This window comes from Vidua chalybeata, chromosome 1 (assembly GCF_026979565.1).
Source record: "Vidua chalybeata isolate OUT-0048 chromosome 1, bVidCha1 merged haplotype, whole genome shotgun sequence".
Taxonomy (NCBI): domain Eukaryota; kingdom Metazoa; phylum Chordata; class Aves; order Passeriformes; family Viduidae; genus Vidua; species Vidua chalybeata.
Genome location: NC_071530.1, coordinates 89,426,713 through 89,437,481, shown reverse-complemented (window position 1 = coordinate 89,437,481; position 10,769 = coordinate 89,426,713). Strand labels below are relative to the sequence as shown.

Genomic DNA, 10,769 nt, shown 5'->3' with positions numbered 1-10,769 from the left:
TGCCGGTCCGCCCAGCCTCGGGCCCGTGTAACTTCTCCGCAGGAGAGAGCGGCGGTGGCAGCCTGCAGCTGAGGCCGGGAGGGACGGACGGTCGGACGCAGGGACGGGCGCAGGAGGACGGAGAGGACGAGCGAGAACAGGCGCTCCTGCCCCGACCTGCTTTCGGCTGCCGCCGGCACCTGTCCCCGCTCCCCGCTCGGCTGACCCCCACCTCCGCCCGGAGGAAGCCCCCGGTGCCCGGGCAGCCTCTGTGGGGCTGCGCCCGGGGTAGGCAGGGACGGTGTAGCCCGCCTCGGGGGCGCTGCAGGGAACGGGTCCCCGGTGCCGGGCGCTGCTGCGCCGCCCCCCCTTGCCCCCTCCCCGCGGCCGGGGGCGCTGGCCCAGGCAGTCCCCGGCAGCTCCGCGGCGCCCGGCTCCGCCGCGCTGCCCCCGGGCTATGAATAAAGCCGAGGCGGCCGGGGGGACAGGTACAGGTGCCCGTCTCCTGTGCGCAGGGCTACGCCGACGTCCCAGCCCGCCTCCTCCAGCGGGAGGGAAACAAAGACGGCGAGAGAGGCAGGGAGAGTTGCCTGTAAGTTTAGCGCCTTTCAGTCGTGACTCGCGGAGATAAATGATAGTTTGGAGGTGCGCGCAGTTAATCACCACCACGGCTGCCGTACAGCGTGTGCAACCCGCAGATCATTAGGTTAAATGGAGGACATTCGTGTCCTTCCAGAATCAATGCAATTATTGTTGGCAACAAGGACAACAATTGGAGTGGCAGCACTAATTTTACTAACCTGCTATTAATTATGGTGTCCCCCACGCCCCAGACGGCGTTTATAACCCGCGGAAGCAAGCGGCTCTGGCTGCTTCTGTTTTAAAACGGGAAAAGTTGGAAGTGGAATGCCTGGTCGTGTTGGAAAGTGTTAATCAGTGGGAAAGAGTGTGATCAGTGGAACTATTCACTTGAGCGTCACTCTGGTACAGGGGGTTAGTGAAGTGGCTGTGGCGCCTGGGGACCGAAGGCTCCGTGCCGCGCCGCGCAGGTACCGCGCACTGAGACATGTCTGCGTTAGCTCCCCGCAGCTCCCTGCCACGCCAGCCAGCGCACACCAGAGGAGAGAAGCCCTGCCATGGCACAGCCATCGCTACCAGGTTTTAACCGAAGCCCGGCGTGATCGCAGGTAAAAAATTTCTTCCTTTGGTGGTGATGCCTGTGAGTGTGTGTGTGTGTGTGTGTGTCTCTATGGAAGCGGGGGGTGGAGGGGAGCGGTGGGGCTTACCCCCCCCCCGCCCCCCCTTCTCCTTCGGAGCCTGCTTTAGCAGCAAGGCAGCTGAAAACGAACTGCTGGAGGGAAGAGAAACTATCCGTGATGAATCATTTGGCTTTGTGCAATCTTTACCTAGGACAGAGGGTAAATGTATTTTAACATACGTGTGTTATTTCTTGGGAAGGGGGTGTGGATATGATATTCAGCGAGCACTAAGGTAAGGTACTGAGTCAAACTTTCTGGATTTTAAGGTGAACTTTAAAAAACAGAATTTGACCTTGCAAGCAGGAAAGTTTTACCTTCGCAAGGAAGTAAGTTGAAGCTGTCGGCTGCCAGAGAGCTCAAAGGTGGTGGCGTCTAAATGCCTGCGGATCTGCCGCACTGGGGGTACAGGAGCTGAGAAAGGAAGTCTTATACAATCTTTGCTTTGCTAGTGAAGGCGTAGTTGCAATGCTGTGCACCGAGCAGGTAAATGTGGGCATGTTGTAAGATCCATCTATAGCCATAGAGCAGCTGCCCAGGTCGCAGCATTTACTTCTCTTGCTGAAAAGTTTTGTGTGTGTGTGTGTGTGTGTGTGTGTGTGTAGGTGTGCATGTAAGAGAGAGAGAGAGAAAGACAGAGAGAGAGAGAGAGAGAAAATGCTGGCTCTAGTTCTCAAGTGTGAAAAGTTAATAAATACAAAGAACAGAATGAGCATGTGAGGCCTTTCTGCTTTAATCTAGATTGTTTGCCAAGAGGATTGAAGACTTACAAAATGAAAGCATTCAAATGGATAGCTTTGAACAAACTGATTTTGCATGTAGTTGTAAACTGAGTAAATTAATTAGCAGTGCCTTCTTATGCAACTGTTCTGTTGGTCATCATGGCTCTGCCAATCCCAAGCCATGGCATGGGTTTGGGCAGGTCAGAGGCATCGTCTCACTGTCCCTCGATTCAGAGTGCAGGAGGTGCAGTTACACCTCAAATTGGCTCAGGAAAAAAAAAAAAAAAAAACATATTTACTGCCAATAGTAAGTTTATGGGAGCTAACCTACTTGAAAATATTGTAGGCAGCCCAGGGTCCCATGTCAGATTCCAAATGGGCAACATGTAGAGCTTCACAGCATTTGTCAGGCGGTGTCAATGTTGCTTTAAGTCTGTAACATGAAAACAAAGCAAACTTTACTGAAAGAGCTCACTAAAGTCTGTTTAGCCCATAAGCAAATTCCGTTGCTGAATTATTTCCAGGAGTGGCAATAACCCCTCCAAAAGAGAAGACGATGAAAATGCAGTTAGTAAGTGTAGCTGCATTAACTGCCTCTAGATCATGTCCCTGAAGACGTCCATCAAAGCCTGAGTCCTGAAGAGGTTCTGTTTTACCTGCTGTGGCCTGTTCCAGCATCACACTCTTTCATTCTCATTCCATGTTTTTACAATAAAACTTGTATGAGCATTGGCTCCAGGTACTCAGAGGAAAAGCTCATAATCCTGGGAGAGAGACCTGGATGGGCTTTGGATGGGAAATACCTGCTTGCCTGAGTGTGCAGGCTGGTTCTGACCAGAAGGGAACTCTCCAGCGTTTCCTATTGATCATTATGGGTTTCCTTGCTCAAACTTTGAAGAAAGCTGTGTGTGATTCTTTCTCGAAAGCTGTTAACTGCATTGTACAGGAAAGGGGCTTTGACGAGGATCAATTTTTATTGCACAGCAAAGACTTGCATTTTCCAAATGCTTAAGGATATAGCCCACAGCATTAAGCGTCTTTGCTTGGATTTGAACAGTGTTACCTTGTTTATGTGCAAGAGCCACAAAGGTTATTTTAAATCATTGTGGGGCTTAATGCATGTTTGTGCTCTGGCACCAAAAATTTAAGATGAAATATAATTGTGTTGAGTTTCTTATCAACAAAGGGCCATTATTTGTAGACTGTAAGTGAAACAAGACATCAGCAGTGGGGGAGGATGTAATGTCAGCTTTCAGCATTTAAGGTTATTAAGTTTTTTTGTCGCTTTTTCTTTCTGTTTGTTTGTTTTGGTGGGGGTTTTTAAATGACTGCTTTCTAGGGAATACAGATTGGAACTGACACAAAGCTGACCGGGGGTAAAGTAATAGAGTAGGCAGGCTGCAAAGAAAAATGACAAATAATTATCATGATTAATACAGGAAAGTTCAGTGTGAAAATTGGCATCAGAGTATTTTCATGGCGCAGTGAAAGGCAACTATGATATATAAATAGACAAGGACTATAAATATTGAATTTCTTCTTGTATTTTAAAGTTTAATAGACTCATCTAAATATCAAAACCTGTAGTGCACTGTGGGCCACTGAGGAGTTGACATCTGCAGTGGAAAAAAAAAATAAATAAAAACTAAAAACACAAAAAAAACCCCACAACTCCAGGACATTTCCCAAACTGTAGCCTGGAAAACTGGGAGGACTTCTTCAGGCAGTTCTCCAGCTCTCCCAGCTAATTATAGTGCTTTACACCGAGCCGCTCTTGAGATAAGTGCAACTATTTTCTTCCCTAGCACCGGTGAGTTTTATTCCGAAGCTTAAGCAAACATCCTCCAGCGCAATGGGCACAGGAGGCAGAGGGAGCAGCACGGAACACTGCGTGCAGACCATTGTGTAAACACTGGGTGTCTTTTCTTCCCAAACAATGCAATAGTCCGTCAGCACTCCACACAGAAGGAAGCTGCTAGTAAAGAGTCGGTAAAAGTATTATTATACCTTGGCAGCACCGGGGTATAGTGCAGGAGGAGGAATAGAGAAGCCCTTCTATAAAAGAAACCCAATGGCAAAGTTATTAATATTCTCAGAAATAAAAAGGAATTCGCATTTCAGGTGAGGAAAGAAAAAGCACTTTCTTCCCATCCAAAAATCAATACGGAATTCCAAACCGATTATTTATGTCATTTGATTCCCTTTCTTTATACGTTTCTCCCGGCTATAGATACTGAGCTGTCAGGATAATTTGCATGTACTGTATCTGATATCTTTTATTTGCAAACACTCTAAAGCGCCATAAAACGCCTCTCGTTGTAGTCTAACTCGATCTGAGGACTAGTATTTTCATCTGTAAATTAAAGCAATTACGCAGCAGATATTATATTATGTGTACTGTGGTCTCCAGATAGTCATCAATCACCCTCAATCGAGCTGTCAGTGTGGGCAGATTCGTTTCTGGGAGGCAGTCTTCCAGCTGGGGAGAAGAAGAGAATATCATCATTAATTAGAGTGTGACCCTGGGGCTATTCACATGTCTGAACCCAGGAATCTCTCTGAGCAAGTCTGCACACCATGGAGCAGCGTTCGACTGCACCAGCAGCCCAGCTTCAGCCTCGGAGCTGACTCCTCCGCTTCCTCCGTCCACCCGGGGGCTGCCTGCTTGCCCTGCCTCGGTGGTACCGGCCGTCGGGGGAGAGCTGCTGGGGCTGCCAGCATCTCCCTCCCCACGGCCCGTTCCCTCCGAGCGTGCAGCAGGAGGGGATTGCTGCCTGCTTGTGTGTGGGGGGGGTCCCAGACCCCCAGAGGGTAGGGAGGCTGATGGCAGCGGTGGGATGGGTCGGGTAGAAGGGGGTGTTGGGAGTTAGAGATGGGATCAAAGTCTTTTTAACGTGAAAAGTCACATCTTTTCCATCATTCCCCGGAAGACGCTTGTAGGGTTTTCTACCTGTAATCACACGCCTGGAATAAAAGCCGAAAAGAAAAGGAGGATTGCTTATTATGTGCTTTATTGTCAGCGTTAGCGCTAATTTTAACTGTTGATTAAATCTTAAATGAAGACTCAGTCGTGTGTCCCTTCATATGTCTTGTTTGTAATTGAGACTAATTATTACTGTGGGGTGGGAAGAAGCAGCTGCTCATTAATTAATTTCTAATTAAAAGTGCTTACTAGCCTTTCAGTGACTAAGGAGGGTGGGGAAAATAGCTGATACAACATTGATCCTTCAGATTAAAAACATTCATTTCCTTCCCTTGCCCGCAGAAATATATGTGTTGCAAGCAGGCGTTGCCGCTACTGAAGAGCTTCCCAAACTTTTGTCCCCTGTTAGGCAGGCTGAAGGCGATGCTGGAGAGTCTATTTTCCATGCCAGGGAAACGATTCCCGAAAATGAGTGTTAAACTTACAGGCAGGTTAATTTGAGTAAGTTTTGTGTGACGTCAGAGGCTCGGCTCTTTTAAAACAACGTGCTTGTGAGCTCACGCATTTGTATCACTTTTCTTCTTCCCACTTTTTATTTTTCCGTGGGTGCAAAGTATTTCTTTTTGCCGTCACGTCTGCCAGCCTTGGAGCCTACATGTAACAATTATTTCTGTGTCGTAGCTGTAGTGGGGAAGGTGCTAAAATCGCCGTACATATTTAAAAGAAAAAAAAAAAAGTTTAAGTTTTCGTGTAAATAAATTAAATGTGGTTCTCTGCTTCATCCTATAAGCATCTAGGGACCTGTGGTTACCAATCAATTGGTACAACAGAGCAGAGCCAGGCTGCAATAGCGTGCAGATCAGACGCCTCGCCTTGTTTCTAGATAACTGGGAGCCTCTGTACCATGTCCTATCCTCAGTTTGGCTACCCTTACTCCTCTGCACCCCAGGTAAGACTTTTTGCCTACCAACGTTAATTTATTGAATTTCAGTCCTTATCGATGCCTTCCGTCCGGGATGAGGGCGGCAGCGATCCTCTTCCCGCATGCGGTAGCAGCAAAGCGAATGCTCGCTCCACAGCTTTCCAAGACGCCCAAGTTCTGTGTCGGGCACCAGTTTTAAAATGGGATGAAACACGCGGGATTTAGGGTGTTTGGGGGTGATAAAGACGCGTGGGAGATGATTACAGAGATGAGAGAGGTGAGAAGGGGATCTAGAGATCCCCAACCCCCACCCGCACCCCTCCCCCTTTTTTTTTTTTTATCTTTCACGATTAAATTCACAGTTTATCAATTAAACATGGATGTATGGAGGTCCGGCCCGTAGAAACAGAATGGGATATTCTAAACCATCAGGTTAATAACAGATGCGTGCGTGGCTGCTACAAATCTGCAGTCAAAATAAATATGCATGAATGACTTCGAAAAAAAGGGTTTAAAAACGCAGATGGGAATCATTGTGCTGCAAGAGGAGAAAACGGTGTAAACCCCAGTCTTGTGAAAACACCTCAGGAAAAGTTAGCTTTTAAATGCAGAGGGCCTGAGGAATGTATTATAGAGGATTAAACATCCACAGTCACGGGGCGTTTGGTTGTTGTTGTTGTGGAGTCGTTCTAAAAGAACTGATAAAATACTTGCACCTCTAAGCTTCTCCAGAGCGTTTCTATCACAATTGAAGTAAAATACGGCAGGGGAGGGAGGAGGGCAGGCGACACCCTAAAGCTATGACCTGATTTGGGAAAAAAAAAAAAAAAAAAAAAAAAAAAAAAAAAAAAAAAAAAAACCACCTAAACAAAAACCCACCAAACCCACACAATCTGAAAGCAACCGAACCCAAACTTGGTTACACTTTGGGAAGTTCTCCCCACCCCGCCCTCAGCACCGCTCTCTTTCCCTCCAGTTCCTGATGAGCACCAACTCCCTGACGACCTGCTGCGAGTCCAGCAGCCGGACGCTGGCTGAGACGGGGGCGGCCGCCTCCGCCCAGACCCCCGTGTACTGCCCGGTGTACGAGAGCCGCCTGCTCGCCACCGCCCGACACGAGCTCAACTCCGCCGCCGCCCTGGGGGTCTACGGCGGACCCTACGCCGGGCCCCAGGGCTATGGAAACTACGTGACCTACGGTACCGAGGCTCCCGCCTTCTACTCCTTGGTAAGACGTCCCGGGGGATGCTCGCTCCCTCCCTGCCGTCGGCCCCACGCTCCCCCCGTGGCCCGGGGGCGGAGGCCACTCGGCGGGACCCCCTCCCCGGGCGGGGGCAGCCCCGGACGCTTCTCCTCCGCCCCGCCGTGCCGCACGGCGCTCCCCGCGTCCAGCCCCGCGGTCAGCAGCTGTTCCAGCCCGGCGCTCGCTCCTCACGGTAACGCAATTAAAAGTCGCGCCTGACGAGCTGGCGGCCGAGTGTGGAGGGCCGGTCCGGGCGGGCAGTTTAGGACGACCCAGACCCAGGCTTGTAAAAAAAATGATGCGGTCTTCCCACACGGCCTTTTTTCTTTTTTTCCTTTTTTTTTTTTTTTTCTTTCCTCTTTTTTTTTTTTTTTCCCTGCACCGTAACAGCGCGAGTTAATGTCCCTATTGATGTCGCCGGGCGCCGCGGCCGAGGGGCCCCCGGGAAGATCCGTCGCGCCGCTCCGGGACGCGGGGCGGGGGAGCCGGGCGGCGGTGCCGGGCGAGGGCCGGGCTCTCCCGGCGGCGGGGGCTGAGGGCGGCGGTGCCAGGCGAGGGCCGGGCTCTCCCGGCGGCGGGGGCTGAGGGCGGCGGGCGGTGTCTCTTGCAGAACAGTTTGGACGCGAAGGACGGGAGCGGCTCTGCGCATGCGGGCATCGCCCCGGCGGCTGCCTACTACCCCTACGATCACACCCTCAGCCAGTACCAGTACGACAGGTAAGCGCCATCCCCAGCCCGGCCCCGCTCGCTGCCCTCCACCCCCGCCACCCCCCTCCTCGCCATCGCCTCCCTGCCCCGCCCCCGCCAACCCCGCCAACCTGCCTCCTCGCCTCTCAGCATCTCCCGGCCCCAGGCATGTCGCCTCCCATTTCCCACACCGACACAGGGTCCTCCGCCCCCCGGGCGGGCGATAGCGCGGGGGCAATCCCTCTTATCCGGGGCGGTAATTATCTTTCCCTGCGCGGAGTCAGGCTTGGGCATCCCGTGTATATTTATTAGTTTTAAACCAGCGCAAACCCCCTTACACACCGCTCCCAGCTCTGAGGCCCATTGGGCGCCAGTGACCTTTCCTGGAGGATGTGCATTAAATATTCAGTCGCAGCCCAGTGTCATCTGCGTTAGGTTCCTACAATTTCAGGAACAAAAGGGTAGAGGAGATTACTAATAAAAGGAGTAAGAGGAAATATATTTCTATTAACACTTACACCCTGGGGTCACCCCGACGAATTTTGTTTGGGGAGGACTAATAAAACGAGAGGAAAGTGGTATTTCTGTGAGTTTGCAAGCTGCTAGGATTTTCCTGATGCCCGAAATGTTGACATTGACTTTAGCGCAAATAAAAGCAGACGATTCCTTCCCTCTTTCTGCCACAACCGCCAAGGCAGAGCAGAAATTTGCATTGCCCGCTGCTGCTGTTGGCTGAGCCCTTCCTTCTTGCTTTCCTTCCTCGGCCTGAACTCTCTAGGCTGGTCTCCCTCATAAAGCTGAGCTGTCCTCATCCCTCTTAAAACCGAGCTGTCCTCATCCCTCTTAAAACCGAGCTGTCCTCATCCATCTACCCCCTCTCCGGCCCAGCTGCACTCCGAGGGGTGCCGCAGGCAAGCGGCCGGGCCGGGGCTCTGGGACCCCGCGTCGGGCAGGTGCGCGGGGGGTGAGAGCGAGCTGTCACATCCCGGGGCCTTCCCTGTGCCTGCAGGTACGGGACGATGGACGGCGGGACGCGGAGGAAAAACGCCACCCGAGAGACGACCAGCACGCTGAAGGCCTGGCTGCAGGAACATCGCAAGAACCCCTACCCCACCAAGGGCGAGAAGATCATGCTGGCCATCATCACCAAGATGACCCTCACCCAGGTCTCCACCTGGTTCGCCAACGCCCGCCGGCGGCTCAAGAAGGAGAACAAGATGACCTGGCCCCCGCGGAACAAGTGCTCTGACGAGAAGAGGCCCTATGAGGAAGAGGAGGAGGAGGAGGAGGAGGGTTCGCAGGAAGAGACGATGAAGAGCGGGAAAGCCGAGGGTACCCTGCTAAAACCAGGCACTTAGCGGTGCGGCCGCGGGGGCTCGGCCGGCAGCTCGCCCCCGGGGCGGGCCTCGCTGGTGGGGGCGGCCGAGGGCCTCGCTGGTGGGGGCGGCCGCGGGGCAGTGCGGCCCCGACAGTGACCGTGTGTCTTGTTTTTGCTGTCCCTTCCCCCGCCCCCGCCCCGCAGAACCCACGGGCAAGGAGGAGAAGGAACTGGAGCTCAGCGACCTGGAGGACTTGGACGCCGCCGAGTCGGAGAGCTCGGAGTGCGAGCTGAGGCGGCCCTTCCCACACCCGCTCCCGCATCCGCATCCGCACCCGCTCCCGCTCCCGGGCGGCAGCCACCCGCCGCGGACCGCCGAGCTCCCCGCCAAGATGCCGCCGCCGGCTGCCGCCAGGGAGGAGGAAGAGGAGGAGGAGGCGGCGGCAGAGCGGGCGCGGAGCTGCCTGAAGACGGCGGCGGAGGAGTGCGGCCCCGACCCGCTGGGCGCTCGGCAGCGCGGCTGCGAGTCCAAGATGTGCTTCCAGCAGGGGCAGCAGCTGCTGGAGGCGAAGCCCAGGATTTGGTCCCTGGCGCACACTGCCACCTCCCTCAACCAGGCCGAGTACCCCTCCTGCATGCTGAAACGGCCGGGGGGCTCGGCCGCCGCCGCCGCTCCCGCCCCGGTCAGCGTCATGGACAGGCACCAGGACTCGCCGGTCACCAACCTCAGGAACTGGGTGGACGGGGTGTTTCACGACCCCCTGTTCAGGCACAGTACTTTAAATCAAGCCCTGAGCAACACAACAGTTTCCTGGGCTACCACCAAAGGAGCCATTCTGGAAACGGGCGCCTTGGGACGCGCGGTGGGGAACGGCGCCAATGTGCTCAAGGGGCAGCTCTCAAACCTGGCCCACCATGACTCAAACAAAGAGTTTCTGGCGTTTCCCAAATCAGGAAGCAAAATGTTTTGTTCCTAACAGGCCCGCCGAGGGGCAAAGGACTTTCTAACGCTTGAAGAGTCAGCTACACTGAAAAGAGACTTGCAAGAGTTTAAATTTAAATATAAAACTTTTTCTTCTTCTTTTTTTTTTTTTTTTAACAAACAACATAAACGAGGATTTAAAGTTCAGTTTGCTCAGTTCAACGGAAAGACTTTGCTCATTGCTGTTCTGAACATTTTCTCCTGGCTGCGACTTTAAGGGATCAATGTCGTGAAAGTTATTTAATTCCATGTCCAAAAAGCACGTACTATAGTGTAGACCTTCTTTAAAAGTTTACATCCGGAAGTTTACAAACGGGAAATTTTAATTCAGATTTAATTTAAGGCATGCCGACATTAGTTGTAAAGACTTTTCGAGAGTTTTTCCTCCTGATTTCCTTGTTAGCATATAATTCACAAACAGCACTTCTACTAAGTTTACACCTACTGCACAAATTTATCTTGACAAAAAAAAAAATATGTTAAAAGGTATGCACACTCCAATAAATTGTCTGTTTCAGAGGTAACACAAGTGGTGGCGTTTTGCATTGGGCAACAAACAACTTCTATGTTTCAAATTCCCCTCGGAGCCGATCCCGGTAATTCCAAGGACTGTCAACAGGCTGCCGGGAGAGGGGAAGAGAGTCTCAGCGCAGCGCTGCCGCGGCTGATACTGGGCTGCGCTCCGCGCCGGCCGTGCCTCCGCGGGGCAGCGCCGGGTCCCCGCCGCCTCCCGGGCC

At 52.5% G+C, this 10,769-nt stretch overlaps 1 protein-coding gene across 1 annotated transcript; it reads left to right on the top strand.

Moving 5' to 3' along the window:
* Positions 1–5,682: 5,682 nt before the first annotated feature.
* Positions 5,683–10,550, top strand: IRX4 (iroquois homeobox 4). The gene is made up of 5 exons (XM_053948443.1): positions 5,683–5,829; positions 6,779–7,030; positions 7,656–7,762; positions 8,742–9,064; positions 9,255–10,550. Exons 1-5 carry the CDS (start codon positions 5,785–5,787, stop codon positions 10,025–10,027), a joined length of 1,500 nt encoding a protein of 499 aa, XP_053804418.1. The 5' UTR covers positions 5,683–5,784; the 3' UTR covers positions 10,028–10,550.
* The last annotated feature ends 219 nt before the right edge of the window (positions 10,551–10,769 follow it).

Coding starts and splice junctions, on each gene's coding strand:
- IRX4 (XM_053948443.1), top strand. CDS start 5,785: ATGTCCTATCCTCAGTTTGGCTACCCTTACTCCTCTGCACCCCAG. Junction 5,830..6,778: donor CTTACTCCTCTGCACCCCAG/GTAAGACTTTTT, acceptor CTTTCCCTCCAG/TTCCTGATGAGCACCAACTC. Junction 7,031..7,655: donor CTCCCGCCTTCTACTCCTTG/GTAAGACGTCCC, acceptor TGTCTCTTGCAG/AACAGTTTGGACGCGAAGGA.